Source organism: Drosophila miranda (genome assembly GCF_003369915.1).
Source record: "Drosophila miranda strain MSH22 chromosome Y unlocalized genomic scaffold, D.miranda_PacBio2.1 Contig_Y2_pilon, whole genome shotgun sequence".
In the NCBI taxonomy this organism is placed as follows: Eukaryota; Metazoa; Arthropoda; class Insecta; order Diptera; family Drosophilidae; genus Drosophila; species Drosophila miranda.
Window position 1 is genome coordinate 10,446,115 of NW_022881614.1, and position 23,570 is coordinate 10,469,684.

The window sequence follows — 23,570 nt, forward strand, 5'->3', positions numbered from 1 at the left end:
TATGAGGAACTCAAGAACGTATTATTGGATGAATTCACATGTAGCTATAACAGTGCAGACATTCATAAGCTGCTGCAAGAAAGAAAGAGGAATGCACGAGTACTTGCTGCAGATGAGAAAAATAGCAGCAGTCGGACATGTTGAACACGCGGCTGTTATAAGCCATATTGCGAACGGTCTGGACATAAGAAACGAGTATAAGTATGCCATGTATCGCTGTAAGACCTTCAGGGCCTTGAAAGAAGAGTTCGATATCTATGATCGTTTGAACATATCGGAGAAGAAGGGCAATAACGAACAGCATAAAACGAGTTTCAAGCAGCAAAGTGGGCAAAGCGGTAAAAAAGAATATTGCTATAACTGGGGATCAGGAGAACACAAACGCAAAGACTGCAAAGCCGAAACAAAGTGTTTTAAGTGCAATCAGAATGGTCACATTTCGCGTAACTGTCCTTATGAAGCAGATAAAGTTGATAAAGTTCGCGTCATTTTGAATCGCAGTCGCATGAAAAAATTCAAATAAACGGCATTGTAGTTGACTGTCTTGTGGATACAGGGTCAGATGTAACCATAATCAAAGAGAGTATGTTGAAGACCATGAAAAACGTTAAACTTTTGAAGTGCACAACTATGTTGTGCATCCAACAAAGCCTGTTGGATACTTTAATGCAGAAGTTACCGTGGATAAGTTGCATACCACACAGAAGTTTTTAGTAGTCCCCAGTAGCCAGATTGATTTCGACGCACTTTTGCGGCATGATTTCATTAAAAAGTTCCGTTTCGTCGCTGATATGCAAGGATACACGTTTTTGAAGCATGACGCAGATCCTGTGCCAACAGATGAGCATGCTCTTATATATAATGTAACTGAAGAGTCATCCTTTGTAGCTCCGCCGCAATATCGAAAAGACGTTGAACAGATGATAAGAAACAGTTACCAAATGCCCACAGAAGTTGCAAAGCAGTCTCCAATCCAACTGAAGATAGTACCCGACGGAGTAATCAAGCCGTTTCATCACTCACCGAGTCGTTTGTCAACAGACGAAGCCAGTGCCGTAAAGAAGCAAGTCGAAGAATGGATCGAGCAAGGAATCGTGCGCAAGTCGTCTTCAAATGTAGCGAGCAGAGTTGTCGTCGTGAAGAAAAAAGATGGTACAGAAGACTACAGGAAGTTAAACAGCATGGTATTGCTGGACTGTTTCCCAGTCCCGATCATGGAGGAAGTCTTGGAAATGCTGCAGTCGGCTAAGTGGTTTACCATAATGGACCTTGAAAACGGCTTTTTTCATGTGCCTATGGAAGAGCAAAGCAAGTCGTATACGGCCTTCGTCACAAAGGAGGGATTATTCGAGTTTAATAAAGCGCCTTTCGGATTCAAGAACTCGCCAGCTGCGTTCATTCGGTTCGTAAGCTATATTTTTCAAGAATTAATCAACTCTGACATTATGCAGCTTTATATGGACGACATAATTGTTTACGCCGCGTCGCCCGAGGAGACAGCTGCGTGGAAGAAATGTAGCTTCATGCAGCCACGCATTAGCTTTCTGGGCCATATCATTGAGGACGGGAGAATCTGGCCCGGCAAAGAGAAGACAGCAGCTGTCAGTCGGTTTGCTACGCCCAAAGACATTAAAGCAGTTCAAGCATTTCTGGGACTCACAGGCTGTTTCAGAACATTCATCCCTGGCTATGCACAAGTTGCCCGGCCGCTCACGAATCTACTCAGGAAGGAAGCAGTTTTCAACATTGGCGAAGCAGAGCAACAATCGCTACAAACCTTAAAGAATCTGCTTGTAATCGCACCTGTATTACATTTATACTCACGAGAAGCGCCAACGGAACTCCACACGGATGCATCCAAAGAAGGTTTCGGAGCAGTTTTGTTGCAGCAGTTTGATGGCAATTTCCACCCGATTTACTATTGGAGTAAAAAGACTACACAAGCCGAGTCCAAACGTCACAGTTACTATTTGGAGGTCAAAGCTGCATACCTCGCACTCAAGAAGTTTCGTCACTATCTGTTGGGGATCAAATTTGATCTTGCCACTGACTGTGCGGCGTTTAAGCAGACAACAACGAAAGCAGATATACCCAGAGAAGTTTCCCAGTGGATTCTGTATATGGAGGACTTTACATTCAAAGCAGTACACCGCCCAGGGGACAGAATGAGACACGTGGACTGTCTCAGTCGTTTTCCGCAGACATGCATGTTCCTGACGACGGACCTAACAGCTCGGATAAAGAAAGCACAGCAGGATGACGATTTCATCAAAGCCACAGTTGAGATCCTGAAGCAGCACCCATATCATGGCAGTGACGTATTGGTGGTTCCAAGGCTGATGGAAAGGGAAATCATTCAAAGATCGCATGAAGTTGGTCATTTCTCCACAGCGAAGACAATGCACTCAGTTCAGCAGCATTACTGGATTCCGCACCTTGAACGGAATGTAAATAAGTTGATTACTAATTGTATCAGTTGTATAATTTTCAGCAAAAAGTTGGGCAAACAAGAAGGCTATCTTCATTGCGTTGACAAGGGTGACACACCACTATACAAGCTGCACGTTGATCATTTGGGACCAATGGATGCGACAGCCAAGCAATACAAGTACATTTTTGCTGTGGTAGATGCATTCTCCAAGTTTGTGTGGCTGTTCAAGTCTGTTCAAGCTGTGCTAAGTCAACAGGTCACGAAGAAGTTGTGAAGAGGCTGAGAGATTGGTCATTTGTGTTTGGTTTTCCCAAGCGCATAGTCGGCGACAGAGGAGCAGCGTTTACATCCAACGCATTCAGCGAGTTTCTCAACGAGAACAAAGTCGAACATGTGTGTACAACGACAGGTGTGGCGAGAGGCAACGGTCAGATTGAGCGGGTGAACCGTTCAATTTTGGGTATCATCGCAAAGCTCTCAGCTCAGGAGTCAACGAAGTGGTACAAGCATGTGCCACAGGTCCAGATGGCGATTAATTCGCATGTGCATTCTACGTTGAAGTCGTCGCCATTCGAGGTCATGTTTGGGACAAAGATGCACAGACAAGCTGAAAGTCGACTATTGGAGGTGCTCAACGAGGAGTTGGTTACGCAGATTAACAACGAGCGCCAAGAACTGCGTGACCAAGCGAAACAAAACATTGAGAAGGCGCAAGAGGTGTACAAGCGCAATTATGATAAAAAACGACGACCTGAGCACGGCTACAGACTAGGAGACATGGTCGCGATCAAGAGGACGCAGTTCGTCGCAGGACGCAAGTTGGCCAGCGAGTATCTAGGCCCATATGAAGTCACCAAGGTAAAGCGGAACGGTCGCTACGACGTCAGAAAGGTTGCTCAAGTCGAGGGGCCAAATATCACAGCAACGAGCAGTGACAATATGAAGCTATGGCGTTTTGTCTCAGAGAACGATGATATATTATCATCTGGGACAGATGAAGATGAGCAGGAGGGCCGAATGTAAAGGACAGTGTATCAAGCAGTTAACACTATGCCATCTAAATTAACATTTGAACTTAAGATACCATCGATAAGACCTAACCGATATAACCAGACTTAACCGATGTTTAAAAGACCTAACCGATAAGGGGCTATCGATATGGGAGTGGGTTGTTGGAAGTAGAAGCAGAAAGTTGAACAAAAAGTCGGAAGAACAGACTCATTAATTGCACATCTTAAATCATACACTTTGTACTCTTTTTCGAATAACACTATTAATAAACGATACATTATTATTAATCTTACATTTATATGCAAAACTGCCGCTGGGTCAGTGGCAGGGGCAGTGGCAAATGGCAAACAAACAAAATGTTCTGTCCAAAATGCAACAGAGAAAAGTTAAGCAAATGTGGGGCGCTCTTGAAACCAACTGGACTGGGGGAAGTTTTGAATATTTATGAAACGCTAAGGGGGATCCACCGTCATCAGTCCCGGCGATCAGCACTATCCTGTGTCTTGTACACTCCTAGCATGTGCCGTTATGCGAGGAAGACTGAGGGTCTCTTCTGAAGCCTCGTACGAAGGCGGTCAACCTATTGGCCAGTTGGTCATTTGTACAGCCTGTTCATTAACAAAGATTGATCTACGAGACGGCCTCTTCTTCTGCCATATCTTCCGTATCTATGGTAGATGATGCTGCAAATGTTGCAGAGCAAATGACTAACTGAACCGATCTAGAATCGTTTCGGCAGAGGTTTGCTTTTGACAGACCGATCCAATCCGCTTTAGCCTAACCACAAAAAAAGGGGCAACAGACAATAAGAAAACTGGCGATTCAGCAGCAGGACGTAGGGGTGCAGCAGGAGGGGCAGGATACTTTGAATGCGAGCAAGAGAGAGATGTTCATCGGAACGCATGTTCTTTGAAAATTGCCCATAATTATGCGAACGAACTTCAAACTGATTGTTTCTACCGGCAGCAGCGCCCAGACCCAGACCCAGACTAAGACCCAAGTCCAAACCCAGTCCCAGTCACAGCCATGGACCATTGAAGAGCAGCCTCCGCTCAGTCCGAAAAACGCGCGTCTGTTGCATGCAACTTGGATGGGACCGACGACCATGGCTATGTGGAATAGCCCGTTTGGCTGCAGTGAAAGAGAAAGACTGTAATTACGCATCACTTTTTCTTAATTTTCATGCTGTGCATCTTCTTGCTCTTCCTTCTCCTCTCGACTGCTGGATGAGGATGGGAGTCGGAGACGGAATCGGAGTCGGGTTCCACCATCTTGTCGCCTGGGAAGTGAAGTTGTGAACGATTTGAACACTGAACTTGACCCACAAGACGAGTTTGCGGCTTTTTGTGGGGCCGAGTTTTAGAAAATTGCCCGTTGCGTGCATGTTTCCCAAAATGCGACCGGCTCGAAAACATTTTGCGTGTTTTCTGCTGTCTGCTATCTGTTTTCTGTTGTGTGTCTGCTGATTCCCGCAATGAGAAATCTAATTTAAAAGATACCAAATTTTAAATTATTTGGTTTTCTTGACTGCCAAAAATGTTTTCGTTGTTTTCTCCCCTCCACACATATGATGATGGCTTCTACGTGCGGGAAAGACTCCGAGGCACTAGCGACGGGGGTGCCATGCAGCAGCGTCCGATACGCAATTTTGTGGCGGAAATACTGAATGTCAAAAGCTGTTGGGATAGAGAGACGTTACACAACACGCAATTCTGGGGTCCAAAACTTCGGCTAAGATCGGAGACCGATTTCGGATAATTCTCAATTTATTTTCTGAGCCGAGATCGAAACTTAAACGTGAAGCCTTGGTGGGCAAATTCAGATGATACTCCCGTAGCAGGCACACGATGTTTCTTTGAATATTTGTTCGCTCAAAAACTCGCACAGAGATATCTTAAATATTCAGATTTGGCTCCCAGTTTCATAGTAGCCAGCCTTTAACAGACACACACTTTGGATTTTAAATGCTTTAACTATCGATACTTCTATCGAAGAAGTGCCATCACATCCTATTTGTTTGACCTTTTTCGCTAAAACCTCTTTTTACGCAAAATCCACTTAAAATAAGTAATTAAAAAACGCCAGTCAAGTAGAAAATTGTTTCATTCAACGGATTAAATTATGTGGGCATGGCTAAATGTTTTCTATAACTGGTAATATTCGACGGAAGATCAAAAACGAGGAATATTTCGTGTAATTTTTTTTTTTTTTGTTTTTTTTTTTTTTTTTTGGTATATTTTAAATTAATCAATAACAGCATCGATATCAAATTTATAATTAATAACAGCATCGATTTCAATTTTATAATCAATAGCAGCATCGATATCAATTTTATAATCGATAACCACCACTAGCGATCAGCTTTGGCGATATATCGAAGCACTGCCATCTCAATTGGATTTGTGGGGCAGATTTTCAAACATATTCATAAGTGTAAATGGCCTAAAAGATTCTTCCATTGTAAATCTAATGATATCTAAAAACATCGATGTTTGAGAAAATACATCGATGATTCACATTCGAACAATTTCTATTTGGCGCTCAAGTTTGGTGGGACTTTTTTGGGATTTTCTCTGGGATTTTTCCTCGCCACAATGTCCTTTTTCCCCTCAACAATGTCCCTTACGGCGCATTCCATACTCACTTACTTTTTATGTTGCTGGCAACATTTAATTTGTATGGGCCAGACTCATATGCCGTGAAATCGAGCAGCATTGTTCCACAACATTGCGCGGAATGAGCAACATTTTGCATACCCTGGGAAATGGATGTTATAGAACTGAGAAAATGTTTGTCATCTAATGCACAAATAAAGGCCAAAACTAGTCAGTTTCTGTTTTAAAGGTATTTCAACGATATTTTAAAGGTTTTGGTCTTCTTACAGAAACCAAGAATGGGTATCGGGATCGAGATATATTTACAAGACCCTAATCATATGCATTAATATGTCCAAAACATAACAATCTGAGATCATTTCTATTTTAATTACGTTTTAAATCAGCTCGGAAAAACAGTTTCTTCATATATATCAACGAAATAGGGTATACCTGTGCCCAAACTCCGGTTGACGTGACATTTCATACTCACTTACGTTGCCACTGTTTTTTTGTTGACCTTTTTTGCTTAAACCTTGCTTTCTACACTATACAATAAAAGAGAGTACTTAAAAGTTGTTATGGGCGGTTTTGGAGAGAGCCGATAGGTATCAGGGCTGGAGAAGAAAGAGACAGCGGCATCTACAGTGGATCCTGGGAAGCAGTGGCAGAGTTGCGTGGGAGAAAAGGAAACGGGGCGAGAAAGAAAAAAGAGAGAGTTTCCGGTGGAGAATAGTGGAGGCCGCACGTGCCCTAAAAGAAAATAAGGAAACAAAATTGGTGATCGTGGAGACGACGATCCCACCAAGACATCAGCGGCAGGCATCAACATCAGCAGAAGCGGCGGACATCGGCAGCAGCATCCCGGTACTGGCCAGGCCGGAAAACTGATGCGAGAACCGTCAGCGGAGCACCGGCACCAAGGGACCGTCAGCGGAGCACCGACTGGAGACACGTTTCTGTCCGGGAACGATAGGCCAGGGTGGCAAAGAGGCGGATCATAACAAATGGCGCCCAATGGTAATAGAAGGGATCGATTTTAAGCGCGAGTCTTAAAGACCCGGTGTAAAATGTAACCCTGGTAGAACGAAACTCAGCCGGTCCGCGAGCCGGGAATAAATCCTAGCCGTCGTAGCCGCTGAGAGGAGTAGAAGAGAGGAAAAGGGACATGGTAGTTATGTATCGGAGGTAGAAGGGAAAGAAGTGTGTGTCTCGAGTTGTGGTCCAGGTATTACCAGGTGGTAGTAGCCTCGTTGTCCGACTCGTGGAGCTCGCTGTCTGGATCTGAAAAGAGGAAGAGGTGCCGGAGGATCTGTCGAGTCGTGGTCCGGGTTATGTCCAGAGGCAATAACGTCGTTGTCCGATTCTGGGGGATCCACGGTGATCTGAGGGAGGAAACAGCAAAGGGAGTTGGCACTCAGAAAAAGTAAGCGAAGGCAAATAGCAAGGGGAAAAGAAGGGGGTCCGCTCACCTGCAAAACAATTAATGCAGTTGTCTCTCGTCCCACCAAACAAATTAAAGGTGAATTTTTGTCTGAAGCAGTTTGGGAATTATATGTTTTTTTGTTAGTGATTTACTATTGGAAAGCCGAAGCAAGAAAACCCAAAGGGAAATCATTTTTTTTTTTGAGGACTGACGATCCTCGCTAGCATTGTTTGGAAGCAATTTTAGAAGTAGGCATTAGGCAAGTCATCGGAAAAAGAGTTTTTGTTTGGGAGAGGAAGTATTTAGTTATTTAGTGTGGCATTTAATTAGGCGATTAATTGTAGATGTAGGTGTTTATTTATTTGATTGAATCAGTTTGGATATTTAGATTTATCAATTTATTGATTTAAATTAACCGATGTATGTATTTAGATTTATTTATTTGGTTATCTAAACATGGAATTAATTATTCGCTTATTTATTTATTGCACTATTTATTTATTTGTTTTCTCGTTTCGATTGAAGGTATTGAGGATTAATTAGCCAGGAACTAGGTGTTTAGTGGAGTAGGGTAGTCAGATAATAAACAATCCAATTTATTTATCATAGGGAATAGACGAAGGAAAGGAGTACGTTAGGAAAATTGGTTGATGAGTGACCCGGAGATTTTTAAAGGGTCGGGAAAGACAAGGCGTAGCCCAGAGGCACAGCGCAGGTACCAGCCGTACAACATGCCGACGACTCGGTCCCAGGACGGTAAAGCCGGCAGTAGGCCGGAAGAGCCGTCGCAAGTGGCGGAAAACGTACATGCGGGGTTGTACCAGGAGGACCCAGAGGCCGGAGCGGTAGGAGGTCAACAGCGAACCCGTAAGGACCTGGTGTTACCGTCCGAGTTAAGCTCAGCCGTGAACGCAGCCTTAGCCCAAGCACAGGAGACCTACCGAGCGTCGCTCGGGCAGCAAATGGAAGCGCTGAGATCGTCAATTCAAGCAGACATGCTAGAATTCATGCGAGAGATCAACGCTGTGGTGGGTTCGTTAAAAGCGGAGCGAACGGCGAGTGATGCGAATGGAAGGAATCGGGGACCAAATGCAACCAGTCTGGGAGGAGGTCAACAGGAAGCACCCGCGAACCAGCAAGCACATCCAACGCACTTGTTCGTGGACAACCGAACATTGGAGGCCGATCAGAGGACCCAAGCCGATCAGAGACCCGTGGAGGAGTGGCTGTTCAACGGGATGGGCGCAGGAGCAAACCCTAACAGGAATCGACCGAGTTTCGGAGAGGCTAGGCAGGAGCAAGTGCAGATACGAAGATGGGGACTTAGCTTCGACGGCGATCCAAAGGGGATGCCCGTGGCGGAATTCATATTCCGGGTGGAGCATCTACAGGCGTCGTATCAGGTACCGTGGGCGGAGGTGTTGAAAGGCTTTCACACATTGGTCAGTGGCCACGCAAGGGATTGGTACTGGATGCATGTGCGGACGGTAGGAATGCCGGACTGGCCGAATCTGAGATATGGTCTCCAGCAGCAGTTTCAAGTTCGTCGGACAGAGTTCGAGCGAGAGCAAGAGCTCAGGGAACGCCGACAACGCCACGGGGAGTCGGCGGATCAGTACATCCAGGAGATGTTGGTGTTGAGGTCGAGATCGCTGAATCCGTTCTCGGATTATGATCTAATAAAGATCATAAAGATCAATATTAGGGATGCAATTTCGAGGGTGATTTATCCAATGCAGATACCAAATCTCCAGAAGCTGCGAGAAGAGTGTGCGGACGCCGAGAAACTGCTGGCGACGCGGTGGACAAGGAGCGGTCCAGACCATGGGGGTAGTAGGCGCAGGGAAGATCACAAAGTACATGAATTGGATGCGAACACTCACGACCCGGAGGAACAGACCGAGGCATTGGATGCTGTCCATAGGACGAGGGAATCCGGAGGCGACCGCACCCAGCTGAAGTGCTGGAATTGCGCTCAGCCGGGTCACACCTATTTTGAGTGTGAGTCGGCCGTACGTAACCTGTTCTGCTACAAGTGCGGGCTGGCCGGGGTCATCCACCCTAAATGTCCTAAATGTCGACCGGGAAACGCGAAAAGGAGCACGACGCAATTGGAGGAGTCGAGTTCCACGTCGCCGCGAAGCAGCCAATAGATAGGCCCTCCAACGTTAAATTAGATACCCCTAAGGAAAGAAGTAGCAATAAGAATATTTACACTACCATATATAAGGTTAACCAAGCGGTATTACCCGAAGCTAGATGGTCCGAGCGCAAGCCGATAAAGGAAAGACAGCGGCAGTACGAACAGGCCAGGAATCGGATAATGGGGGACGAACTCGATGAGAGTATCCGAACGGGAGCAGTCAGAGCACAGCGGGCTCGGGACAGGTTTCAGGGGCGAAAGAGAAGGCGGCTCCAGGTGTGTGCTGCAGACCACTCGGCAATTCGTCAGGATGACAGGCCATTCGCACGAGTGAAGTTGGGCCCGAGGACGCTGATGGGACTACTGGATACAGGGGCATCGGTGAGCCTTCTGGGGAAAGGTGGCCTGGAACTGATAGGAGAATTGGAGCTGAAACTTCAAGACATAAAGAAATTCTCTCCCTCGCTGAAACAACCGCTGTACCTAGGGGTCGATTTCTGGCGGAAGTTTGGTCTGGCTCCGCATATAGTAGGCCTAGAACGACACAAGGAATTAGCCGAAATTGATGCTGAGGTGCTGACTAGGAGTAGACCAACGGAACCGCACGAATTGACGCACACGCAGCAGACACGTCTGGACCAGGTGAAGAAAAACTTCAGGGCATTCGACACACATGGTTTGGGAAGAACGACGCTCGAAAGGCACGAAATTCAATTAATCGAGGGAGCCGTACCCGTAAAGGAGCGATTCTACCCGGTGTCTCCCGCGGTGCAAGAGCTGTTGTTTGCCGAGGTGGACGAAATGTTGCGCCTCGGAGTCATCGAAACCAGCGAGAGCCCGTGGAGCAACCGCGTGACGCTGGTACGTAAGCCGGGAAAAAACCGATTGTGTCTGGATGCGCGGAAACTAAACAAATTAACCGTGAAGGATGCTTACCCGCTGCAGAGCATCGAGTCAATTCTGAGCCGCGTAGAGGATACGGTGTACATCAGCAGCATCGATTTAAAGCACGCATTTTGGCAGATAGAGCTGGAGCCTGAAAGTCGGACGTACACAGCATTCACAGTGCCGGGCAGACCACTCTATCAATTTAAATCGATGCCCTTCGGGTTGTGCAATGCAGCCCAACGGCTGTGTCGGTTGATGGATCGAGTAATTCCACAACGACTCCGAAGCCATGTCTTTGTATACTTAGACGATCTACTAGTTATTTCCCGGACGTTTGAGGAGCATATACACCTGTTAGAGGAAGTGGCCAAGTGTCTCAAGGAGGCAAACCTGACAATTGGAAGAAAAAAATCGAAATTCGGCTATAAATATTTAAAGTATTTAGGGTACATCGTAGGCGACGGCGCACTTAGGACAGATCCGGAGAAAGTACAGGCGATCACCCAAATACCAATGCCAAGGAACGTGAGACAAATCCGGAGATTTTTGGGGACAGCTGGCTGGTATCGGCGGTTTATCCGAAATTTCTCGGCACTCTCGGCTCCTCTGACAGACTGTCTGAAAGGAAAAGGGCAATTTAAGCTGACGGAGGAGGCAGGAAAATCGTTCGAGGAGCTCAAAAAAGCACTTACCAGTGCCCCCGTGCTACATCACCCAGACTTTAAGAAGCACTTCTTCATCCAGTGTGATGCGAGCCACGTGGGGATTGGAGCGGTTCTCTTCCAGAGGGATGATGAAGGAGCAGAGCACCCGATCGCATTCTTTTCGGCGAAGCTAAGAGGGGCACAGCTCAACTATAGCGTGCCAGAGAAGGAGTGTCTGGCGGCGGTAAGAGCCATAGAGAAGTTCCGTGCATACGTAGAACTGATGCCATTCACGGTGATAACAGATCACGCGAGTTTGCAGTGGCTCATGCGATTCAAAGCACTGGATGGGAGGCTAGCCAGGTGGTCGTTGGCTCTCCAGGCTTATGACTTCGAAATCGAGCACCGCAAAGGAAAGGAAAATATCGTCGCCGATATGCTGTCACGTCCCTTTGACGTGGACGCTATCGACTTCCTGGAGTTCGACACCACAGCCTTCGAGGATGAAGAATACCGAAGAAAAATTGAGTCGGTCCAGAGCGATGAGGATGAATTCCCAGACCTGAAGGTGGAGGAAGGACTGCTGTTTAAGCGCACACAATTTGGCCGGCCGGAATTAGAGGAGTTTTCGTGGAAGCTATGGATCCCGGAAGCCCTGACGAGCACACTGATCCAACAGGCTCACGACAGCGATGTGGCAATGCATGGAGGAATCGCGAGGACACTGGGACGGCTGCGACAGTTATATTATTGGCCCCGGATGACCGTGCAGGTGAAGGCATATGTGGCTGATTGTAACACCTGCAAAGAAACAAAACATTCAACACAGGTTCACCGTCCACTCATGGGGCCGAAACCAGAACCGAGAGGCCGATTCAAAAACTGTACCTGGATTTCCTGGGTCCATATCCGAGGACTCGAAGTGGCAATGTGGTCATACTAATAGTCCTCGATCACATGTCCCGATATGTCTGGTTGAAGACTTTGCCTAAGGCGACGTCTTCGGCCGTGATCCGATTCTTGCACGCCGAGGTCTTCGCGCAGTTTGGCGTGCCTGAAATAGTGCATACCGATAATGGAAAGCAATTTGTGTCAGCTGAATTCTCTCAATTCCTGGATAGGAGAAGCATAACGCACCTGAAGTCGGGGAACTATGCACCGCAGGCGAACGCGGCCGAACGAGTGAACCAGACTGTACTGGCAGCAATAAGGACATACGCTAGTGAGGATCACACGCGCTGGGACGAGAAGCTGACGGAGATCCAGTGTGTGGCTAGGAGCGCTATACACACGGGTATCGGGACGACGCCATACTTTGTGTTGTTTGGGCAGCACATGTTTACTAGCGGCCGAGATTATAAATTGGCACGCAGACTGGGCGCCCTAAATGATGCACAAATTTCACCCTTGGCGAGGAGTGACAAGATGGAGATAGTCCGAGATGAGGTCCGAGGAAACTCTCATGAAGCCTACAACAGAGCGAAGAACAGGTATAATCGAAAAGCTCGAGAAATTAGGGACTCACCGGGTCAGGAGATATATAAGCGGAATTTCGTGTTGAGCAAATTTAAAAACAACATCAACGCGAAGTTCAGCCCAAAATACGTCAAGTGCCGAGTGATCCGGAGTATGGGCAACAGTCTGTACGAGCTGGAGACGTTGCAAGGCTCACGTATTGGGGTGTTTCACGCAAAGGATCTGAAGCAGTAGCCCAGGTATCTCAGTCGATGGAGCCAGAGACTCTCAATCTCAGGGTGTGGGCGATGGCCTACGTTTGGGGCCCCTTACTTGAAAAAGCCCGCCAGCTTGGCACTCCCGTTTCGGCGGTGTAATCCTGGAAACGGTAGTGTGGTGTTATGGGCGGTTTTGGAGAGAGCCGATAGGTATCAGGGCTGGAGAAGAAAGAGACAGCGGCATCTACAGTGGATCCTGGGAAGCAGTGGCAGAGTTGCGTGGGAGAAAAGGAAACGGGGCGAGAAAGAAAAAAGAGAGAGTTTCCGGTGGAGAATAGTGGAGGCCGCACGTGCCCTAAAAGAAAAAAAGGAAACAAAATTGGTGATCGTGGAGACGACGATCCCACCAAGACATCAGCGGCAGGCATCAACATCAGCAGAAGCGGCGGACATCGGCAGCAGCATCCCGGTACTGGCCAGGCCGGGAAACTGATGCGAGAACCGTCAGCGGAGCACCGGCACCAAGGGACCGTCAGCGGAGCACCGACTGGAGACAGAATTCTGTCCCCACACACTTGTCGAGGACAAGTATCGATATATCGAGTACATTGGTATTTCTTATAATACTATCGATGAGTAAATCTTAAACTAATATTCAAATCTTATAAACTAATATTCATATCTTACATTCGGGCAACCTGACTACAGATCGCCCACGATCTACACACTAAGGCATACAGTTGGTTAAACATTTCTTATTCGGTATTGTCTTACTTAACATACTATTTCATTGATTAACAACATGAGACCATGGTTTTATCCTTACACTCTACCCAGGGTTTAAGCCTTGCTGGTTCTAATATACTTCGGAATGGCATTTGCGTCAACTGACAGTCCTCAATGTCGACAACCTCATAACGATCATTATCCAATACTCTATTGATCCTGTTCGGTCCTCGATACTTTGGTGCGAACTTCTTATTGATCCCCGGTGTTGTGTCCACATGCCGGACTGCTACATAGTCACCAGGTTCATACTTTAATGGGGCTCTATGTTTATGGGCATACATCTTCTCATTTCTTTTCTGCGACAACCGTATGTTCTCACTTGCTACTTCTCTTATAGTTTCCAACTCTCTAAGTTCTGACGCTAACTTCTCCTCTAGGTATTCGGTTAATTCATCTACAACGGGTCCTTTCTGGGGTATTCCAAATAACAATGTGCTAGGTGTCTTTTTCGTACTGCTGTTAACGGAGTTATTAATGGCGGGCTCTACCTTGCTCATCAACCTATACCAATCAGCTTGCTCAAGGGGCTCTGACAGTTTTCCTAACATAGGAGTAAGAACACGATTCACCCGCTCCACTTGGCCATTCGCCTGCGGTGCACCTGTAGCTACCTTAATGTGCTCTATCCCTCTCTCCTGCAGAAAACTAGAGAACTCTAACGAGGTGAAACAGGTCCCACGATCTGATATTATCCTAGTAGGGCGACTATAGAAATCAAAATATTTACTTAAGGCATCCTTCGCTTCCCGCGTGCTGGTACTATTAACCGGGAACAATTTGACAAACTTAGTGAATGCATCTATTACCACAAGAAGGTGTTTTCGCTTAGATCTAATACTCGGCAACGGACCCAAATGATCAACATGTAGGGTATGAAAAGGAACACACGACTTTGGGATACTATGGAGCGTTCTGTTATGGATTGTTTTAGGCATCGAGTGTAGTATACACGGTAGACAGTTTCTGATGAACCTTGCCACTTTACTTCTCATTGACGGAAACCAGTAGGTCCTCAAAAGGTTTTGTTTTGTTTTGTTCTGGGAACGATAGGCCAGAGTGGCAAAGAGGCGGATCATAACAAAGTAGTCAATCAGGTAGAAAATGTATTCATTAATGGCATAAAATTATGTGGGCAGAGCTAATGGTTTTAGTTAGCAGCATTATTCAACGGAATAAAGAAATTGAACAATTGGAACGTTTTTTCTTTTACGTTTTATTACGTTTCATTTGTTTGACCTTTTCCGGTGAAACCATTTTTTAGACAAGATCCAATAAAAGCATGTATTAAGAATAAACCAGTTAAGTAGAAAATAGGTTCATTAACCGTATAAAATTATGTGGGCTTAGCTAAATGTTCTCTATAACTGGTAATATTCGACGGAAGATCAAAAACGATTAATATGTATAATGGAACTTTAATTCGTCAGTATATTTACGGTATATTTTTAAAATGAGACGGTATTTTTTGGTATATTTCTGAGGGTCGGACCGTATATCCGCAATCCCTATTTATTATTATTTTTTTTTTTAACAACAAATTGATGTGAGTTCTGGCCATTTTCTATTCGTCATGGAGAACTCCGCTGGCATCGGGGACCTGGCCAGCGTCTCGTTTGCCGACTTTGGGACAAAGACCTCGGGAGAGGATGGGCCCTGCTACGAGAGCTACGTGCAACAGCCCAAGCATGACATGACGTTGAATCTGTCCTTGGGGCAAAAGGAGAACCTGTTTGCTGCCGATCAAACGCCCACACCCACGCGCCTCATCAAGAACTGCGACGAAGTGGGCCTCTTTGAGGACCTGCAGCATGTCAATCCCTTCGACATTGGATTCCAGCGTGCGGCAGAACAGAACGTGAGTGGCACGCCAAATCGTCCAGAAGCTCCACAGAATGATGGCGAGCCCCTGCACACGCCACAAGTCTACCCCCTGGAGACGGTTTCGGTCCACACTACTGCCCCGCCTCCCGTCCCGGTTGGAACGGTAATGCGAAGCGAGAGCTGCAGTTCGATAAATGTGGAGCAGCTGCTGGCCAGTGACACCACCACAGCTACGACAACAGTCTGCGCTGAAGATCCGCTCCCCATACAGTTGATACAACCCCAAGTTATTGCTTGGGTACTGCCTGCACAGACGGATTGCATGGAGCGGCGTCGAGCGGCTGCCAGCCGCTACAGGAACAAGATGCGCAACGAGCAGAAGGACCTTTGGATGCAAAACTCTCAATTGCAGCAGCAGAATCAGGATCTGCGCGAGAGGATAGCCAGGCTTGAGAAGGAACTGAATCAGCACAACAGCAGCATGGTTGGTGGTATTATTTGATATACTTTCCACTTAAATCCCTTGTAATTCTCGACTTTTCTTGCAGTTGTGGCAAATCAACTAAAAATTCCTCCATCGAGCATTCACCTGCTCATCAATGTCCCCAGTATGCTAGTGCCTTCGTCTGCACAAATTACGAGTGTGGATATAAAGTAACATGCACAGAATGCCTTTGCCCCTAAGATGCAACGTATCCCAGTGGGTTTGATTTTATGTAAATATTTATTTGTATGCTATGGTGCCATGATAATAATTCTAGCTTAGACATTATTTATTTGTACAATAAGTCCTTCTTGCGCTTTCCTCTGAGAAGTATTGCTTTCACGCTCCTGACCTATCAGTGCTTATTATGTCTGAGAACTCCCGCAGGATTTCCGTAATGGAGTTTTCGATAGCCAAAAGCGGTGATATCATTTGCGATGATGAATCCGCAGGCTGAACTATTTCCATGGTCATCTGGAAGAAAGAGATCAATTAAACAGACAGAAGGAATAAGAAGAACAAACCTTGCGCAAGTTTTTCTGCAGATGGTCCCGCTCCTGGGGAATATTATCGTAGAACTTCTGGGACAAAGGAGCACCCTCGCACTCATTGATGTAGCGCTGTGCCAAGAGGTCCATTTCCTGGTTGTGAATCTCGTCCTCGGCCAGCTGCATCTCTTGGTTGCATCCCGCTCGATGGTATGCATAAGAAGGTCTATGTCCTTCTCCATTTCGATGACCTTGCGTCGCTGCTCGGACTCTTGCAGCTTTGTGATGACCTCACTGAAAAATTAGAAGAGTTTTTCTAATCAATTACCGAAAACTTTGGGTGGCTGTAATTATACCCGATACTCAAAATGAGTATTGGGGTATATTAGATTTGTGGTAAAAGTGGATGTGTGTAACGTCCAGAAGGAATCGTTTCCGACCCCATAAAGTATATATATTCTTGATCAGCATCAATAGCCGAGTCGATTGAGCCATGTCTGTCTGTCCGTCTGTCCGTCCGTCCGTCTGTCCGTCCCCTTCAGCGCCTAGTGCTCAAAGACTATAAGAGCTAGAGCAACGATGTTTTGGATCCAGACTTCTGTGATATGTCACTGCTACAAAAATATTTCAAGACTTCGCCCCGCCCACTTCCGCCCCCACAAAGGACGAAAATCTGTGGCATCCACATTTTTAAAGATACGATAAAACCAAAAACGCAGAATCGTAGAGGATGACTATATGTTTTAGAATGTAAAATCTCAACCAGATCGTATAATTATTATAGCCAGAATCAAGAAAACAATTTCATTCTTTCTCGCTCTGTCTCTCTCTAACACACAGGCTTCATAGTCGGTTTTGCCAATTGCAAAATATGAGTTCAAGGATCTCAGAACCTATAAGAGCCAGAGCAACCAAATTTGGTATCCACACTCCTGTGATATCGGACCTTGACCGTTTCGTGTCCAAATTTCGCCACACCCCCTTTCGCCCCCGCAAAGGACGAAAATCTGGGGCATCCACAAATCTCAGCGACTATTAAGGCTAGAGTAACCAAATTTGGTATCCGCACTTCTGTTAGATCTCACTATAAAACGTATATCTCAGAATTTCGCCCCACCCCCTTCCGCCCCCACAAAGGACGAAAATCTGTTGCATCCACAATATTGCACATTTGAGAAAACTAAAAACGCAGAATCATAGATAACGACCATATCTATCAGATTGCTGAATCTGGAGCAGATCAGATAATTTTTATAGCCAAAAGGAACAAATCAATTTGCACTGGCTACGCAGCGCCCGACGTCACGCTCAGACTGTCTTTTCTGTCTCTCTCGCACGCACTCTTTGTCGTGTCGTTTAATATTAGCAGCGTCTGCCGGAGGAGAGCCATACTGACTTAGTATCGGGTATAACTGTAGAGTTGCGGTGTCCGCAGCAACTCACAACGTTCCCCCTCGTTTAAATTATTTATTTGGCGGGACGAAAAACTTGATACGCTCGATCTAATTCAAGGTTGGCGAACAACTATATTTTCTTCACAATTCAAATCTCTTACTCTAGGCGTCTGTGAGCGGACCGGCCATCTCAGCATAGTTTTTCATAAAGCGCCGGTACCAGCCCGCAGTTCCCAGGAAACTACGCAATTCTCGAACAGATCGCGGCTCGGGAATGCGCAAAATGGCCGACACACGATCCGGATCCATCTTCAGCGCTCCTCCTCCCACTATAAATCCCAGGTATTTAATGTTTTTATAGCAAAAAAAAATGAGATTTGCTCAGCCCTATCGTTAAATTAGCTTCTCGTAGACGCACCGCAACCTGTCGCAGAATCTTCACGTGCGTTTGGAAGTCCTCAGCTATAATCAGCAAGTCGTCGAGATACGCATAGACGTTTGAACGCATCTCAACCGTAATCACCTTATCGACCAGTCTACATAGGCGTTGTGCGGCGTTGCAGAGGCCAAAGGGCATCATACGGAACTGGTACAGAGGCCGTCCCGGCACCGTGAACGCCGTATATGGTCGACTCTGCTCGTCCAGCTCGATTTGCCAAAAAGCGAATTTTAAGTCGACGCTGGAGATATATATCGTCTGATCGAGACGCGACAAAATCCCCTCGATGCTAGGAAGTGGGTAAGCGTCCTTGATGGTTACTTTGTTGAGCTTTCGGGCATCGAGACAGAAACGATTTTTGCCCGGCCTTCGCACCACGGTGGTACGGTTGCTCCACGGACTATCACTGTACTCGATGATTCCCAAAGCCAACATTTTGTCCACCTCACCACACACCACTTCCTGCATCGCTGGCGACAGCGGGTAATGTCGATCCTTCACAGGCTCGGCCTTCTCCACCAACTGAATTTTGTGAGTCTCTCTCGACGTCCTCCCCAGGCCTACGGCTTCGAAAGTCAGAAACTCTGCCTTCACCTGATCCAAGGCTGCCTTTTGCTCTTCTGACAACTCCCATTCTTCCTGCACTATCTCCTTCTCCGGGCCTTCCACATAGTGAGCGACTTGATCAGCCAGCACTTCTTCCACTAATCTGTGAGATGCCCCTACTGGACCTTCTCCCATCACCTCAGGAGCCAATGAGAATACCCGCCAAAAGTCTACCCCCAAGTAAATTTCCTGTTCCAAGAAAGGGCATACGAAAAACGTTAATCTTTTTACCTCTCCCTTGTATTTCACCGGTTATTCTACTCGGCCAACGATTGCGCGATCTTCCCCATTCGCTACCTTCACTATAGAAGAATATCGACGAGCCTCCACACCCAGCTTCTCCAGGAATTCCTGACCATTACACCCTAGCATGCTGTGTGTAGCGCCTGAATCCAACAGGCCTCGCACGGACTCGCCCATTTCTGCGAAAACTCTCGGGTCCTTCTTGCAACAACGCTTTACTGAAGCAATCACCTGCCTCCTCATAGCTCGCCTTTGCTTAAACCGGGATCTCGCCTTTCTCACCCGCACCGACAGTGCTCGCATACCATCCACTCGTAGTTCAGAAAATATTCTATTTCTGGTTTCTAAATAATTTCTTTAGCGCTCTTCATATGATAAGTTCCTTAGCTTAGCATGCAATTTACGTCTATCTAATTCATTTTTATTTTCTTCTACTTTCTCTGCGCAGTCCCCTTCTGTGAGCGTGATTCGCCTGCTTGGATCGCACCCCTCTTCACGTTTCCCGCGCAATTCGGACAGGTTGGACAATATGCATCGGGCTTTCCACACCAGTAGCAGAAAATTCGCCTCTCCGATGCCATACAGTCCCTAAAGCCATGATTCTATGGAACACGCTGTGTCACTTGCGCTTCCTCAATGACCTCTGCCTCTTCATCGCTACTCGACCGATCCTGCGCGACCTCGCTGACGTTCGCATTCGCGACCATAGTTTGTGGCTTTGGGTGCTCCTCGCCACGAAGGTCGAGCCTTCCTCTTCAGATGTGCCTCTCGACGCGAGCTTTCTCATGACATGGAAAAAGTCTTCCACACTCTCGTTTGACCGCTGCATTCTTTCTCGCAGTTCTCTCATGCGGTCGAACTCGGACGCCGTGCCTCGGAAACGAGCAATTAAGTCGCCCTTAGTTCCTGCCAAACACCACCGCCATGATCACGGATGTACTGCCAGTACCATTCCCGCGCCTTTCCTGTAACCAGGCGATGAAATACCTTTAGAACTTCATCCCACGGACAGCGGCATTGGACTTGTAGGAATTCAATTCGGAACACAAAATCCTCGACTGTCATTTTGTTGCTGTCTCCGTCGAACGTCACGTCCCATTTTTCGACTCGGCCCCACCGTGGCCAAGGTCTATAACCCGGGGGATTTGGATGCGGATCTTCTCGAGGAATCCCACCAGCTCTCCTACCCTCGCCACGACCCTGACCCGAGTGTTTGAGTGCTATCGGGTTTCGCCAATTTCGCGATTGATGCCCACCCCGTTGATGCTGCTCACTGGATGCGGTCGGTCCTACTCCTGAAGACGGTTCCGGACCAATACCACCTCGCCCCGAGCGAGCCAAAAATGGTTTTGGAGGCGGAATCGGCGCATCAGTCGTGCTAGACGGCTTCCTTTTCGGGATTGCTCCTCGATACTCCTGCTCGTGGTGAACCTCCTCCCGCTGCGGTTCCTTCTGCTGCTGCAGCTGTCTTACCAGCTGGAGTACCTCGTTGAGTTGGTGCATCATCTCGATAAACCCCTTACGCAACTCCTCCTGCAGCACCCGACTAACACCAATATTACAAAAAACGAGGGGGAACGTTGTGAGTTGCTGCGGACACCGCAACTCTACAGTTATACCCGATACTAAGTCAGTATGGCTCTCCTCCGGCAGACGCTGCTAATATTAAACGACACGACAAAGAGTGCGTGCGAGAGAGACAGAAAATCAGTCTGAGCGTGACGTCGGGCGCTGCGTAGCCAGTGCAAATTGATTTGTTCCTTTTGGCTATAAAAATTATCTGATCTGCTCCAGATTCAGCAATCTGATAGATATGGTCGTTATCTATGATTCTGCGTTTTTAGTTTTCTCGAATGTGCAATATTGTGGATGCAACAGATTTTCGTCCTTTGTGGGGGCGGAAGGGGGTGGGGCGAAATTCTGAGATATACGTTTTATAGTGAGATCTAACAGAAGTGCGGATACCAAATTTGGTTACTCTAGCCTTAATAGTCGCTGAGATTTGTGGATGCCCCAGATTTTCGTCCTTTGCGGGGGCGGAAGGGTGTGTGGCGAAATTTGGACACGAAACGGTCAAGGTCCGATATCACAGGAGTGTGGATACCAAATTTGGTTGCTCTGGCTCTTATAGGTTCTGAGATCCTTGAACTCATATTTTGCAATTGGCAAAACCGACCATGAAACCTGTGTGTTAGAGAGAGACAGAGCGAGAAAGAATGAAATTGTTTTCTTGATTCTGGCTATAATAATTATACGATCTGGTTGAGATTTTACACTCTAGAACATATAGTCATCCTCTACGACTCTGCGTTTTTGGTTTTATCGTATCTTTAAAAATGTGGATGCCACAGATTTTCGTCCTTTGTGGGGGCGGAAGTGGACGGGGCGAAGTTTTGAAATATTTTTGTAGCAGTGACATATCACAGAAGTCTGGATCCAAAACATCGTTGCTCTAGCTCTTATAGTCTTTGAGTACTAGGCGCTGAAGGGGACGAACAGACGGACAGACGGACGGACGGACAGACGGACAGACAGACAGGGCTCAATCGACTCGGCTATTGATGCTGATCAAGAATATATATACTTTATGGGGTCGGAAACGATTCCTTCTGGACGTTACACACATCCACTTTTACCACAAATCTAATATACCCCAATACTCATTTTGAGTATCGGGTATAAAAAGAAACAAAAGGCAGGATGGGAAAAATAATTCCCGCCCCGAAAGTAGACCAAGAGCCACCGAGAGACACCGGACTTTTCTATGGATAGATTCCACATTGGAATCCCTTCTTTGGGATCATACAATATATAGCACTAATATATGCTATGGGTATACTTTTTTAGGCAGTTGTTGGGAAATGCTCAGAGCGTGATTTGGAGCAGGAGAAGGAGCAGCTGCATCGAGTTGAGATGTCGTTGGCGCTCTGCAGTAGCCGCCACCTGACCCCCCATTAATGCCTGGCTAAGCGGCGCTATCTGAAGATGTGCCGGATAGTGGGCGTCTGTAAGCAAAGGCTCTGGCAGCTCGGCCAGAAAGCTCTTAAAAACAGTGGCACAGTCGTTAGCCGAGAATCCTGTCAGTTCCAAATCCAAGGGCTGGTCGTGCTGTATGTGCATTCGTAGCTCGTTCTGCCTGGAAACGGCTCCTGCCTTGCGAAAGAGTCCCTCCTGGGTGAGATCTGCAGAATAGCATTTCCGCATTTAGAATAATCCATTTTTCCGGACTCTCCCTGTCACTTACTCTTCTCCAGCATAAGAAACTCTTTGAGCTCCTCCAGGTGCATCAGAAAGCCAGCATCAATTTGTTGCTGCAGCGTTTCAGTGGGACTGTTGCCCCCCGACTTACTGCCTGCCCCAGCCGTGCAGCCTGTGGCAGGTCCGCGATTCTTCTTGGAGAGGCGATTCCACTTCTTTATCTTGCCCTTATCTTCCTAGACGATTTCATGGCACGGCAAGTCGAACCTGCAACCCATAAATCGGTAAGCACTATATTTCGATGGGATGGCAGCGTCGCTCGTGGCAACTTACTCGTCGGTGTTTAGTTCTAGCTCGAAGGAGAGGTGCATGCGCACCAGAGACTTGTATTTTTCATAATTTGTGTTGCGCATGCGTGTCGCTAGGTCGCGGTCATTAAATTCATTGATGTTGGCGTATTCCATGTCCATTGTTATACGCAAGGGCGTATACAGGGCAACAGCAGCAGCGAAAGCAACAAAAACAACAACAGCTCAGCACCAACCAAAAGGACTTCCGTAGATTCGAATCCCAGCACTCACACGCTCACTTTAACAAATATTACTTTTCTAAAAGTACAATATATGTAGAAGGTTTGTGGCTTGACAGCATATTTGTTGATAGCGTTGCTGGTGGAATTTAATTGCAGAAAATTGGGCGAGACGCGCTGCAAAAATTGAAATATTGAACTGGCAGAGTTGTCACTGGCGTCCAAAGAACGATTTGTGCGAAAACGCCAGCTCCATGTTGAAGAATTATAAGCTGTACACTAATGCTTCTTTATTTACAGCTGAAATTAGTTAGTAAATCTCTTAAAGAACTCGAAATTACAAAATTTTATTATGTTCAACGATTGTGATTAATCTTCGGAACACATATACGTTTTTACATACAAATGTAGATTATATGTACCAAATGTGTAGTTACCATGTAAAAAAATAAGACTTCTTTGTTGAAACCTTGTTTTAGCCAAAATACAATAAAAGCAAGGTCTAAAAACTAGCCATTCAAGTAGAAAATTTATTTATCAACGGCCCAAAATTATGTGGGCAAAACTAACAGTTTTAGTTAGCCAGAATTATTTTTTTACGCAAAATCCAATAAAAGCAAGTATTTAACGTAATCCAGTTAAGTAGAAAATTGATTCACTAATCGGATAAAATTATGTAGCTGAGAATATTCCACGGAAGATCAAAAACGTGTTACACTTGGCTTGTTTCGCAGAGGGCAATGCCGGCTAGCTGTCGACCCCAGGGCTG

The 23,570-nt window shown here is 46.5% G+C and overlaps 2 protein-coding genes across 3 annotated transcripts; one reads left to right on the forward strand and one right to left on the reverse strand.

Annotated features, from left to right (window-relative positions):
* The first annotated feature begins 15,101 nt into the window (after positions 1–15,101).
* On the forward strand, positions 15,102–16,427 carry LOC117193413 (cyclic AMP-dependent transcription factor ATF-2-like). Of its 2 annotated transcripts, none has more exons than XM_033398163.1 (2): positions 15,102–15,911; positions 15,969–16,427. In XM_033398163.1, the coding sequence occupies exons 1-2, from the start codon at positions 15,170–15,172 to the stop codon at positions 16,076–16,078; spliced, it is 852 nt and encodes a 283-aa protein (XP_033254054.1). In that variant the 5' UTR covers positions 15,102–15,169; the 3' UTR covers positions 16,079–16,427. The 2 variants fall into 2 exon arrangements, with proteins under 2 accessions (XP_033254054.1, XP_033254055.1); XM_033398164.1 differs by having other exon boundaries at positions 15,102–15,904.
* Positions 16,428–16,466: 39 nt separating this feature from the next.
* Positions 16,467–23,158, reverse strand: LOC117193414 (rho GTPase-activating protein 19-like). The gene is made up of 4 exons (XM_033398165.1): positions 22,606–23,158; positions 22,319–22,539; positions 21,914–22,256; positions 16,467–16,686 (listed from the first exon to the last, which is right to left on the reverse strand). Exons 2-3 carry the CDS (start codon positions 22,359–22,361, stop codon positions 21,940–21,942), a joined length of 360 nt encoding a protein of 119 aa, XP_033254056.1. The 5' UTR covers positions 22,362–22,539; positions 22,606–23,158; the 3' UTR covers positions 16,467–16,686; positions 21,914–21,939.
* Positions 23,159–23,570: the final 412 nt, after the last annotated feature.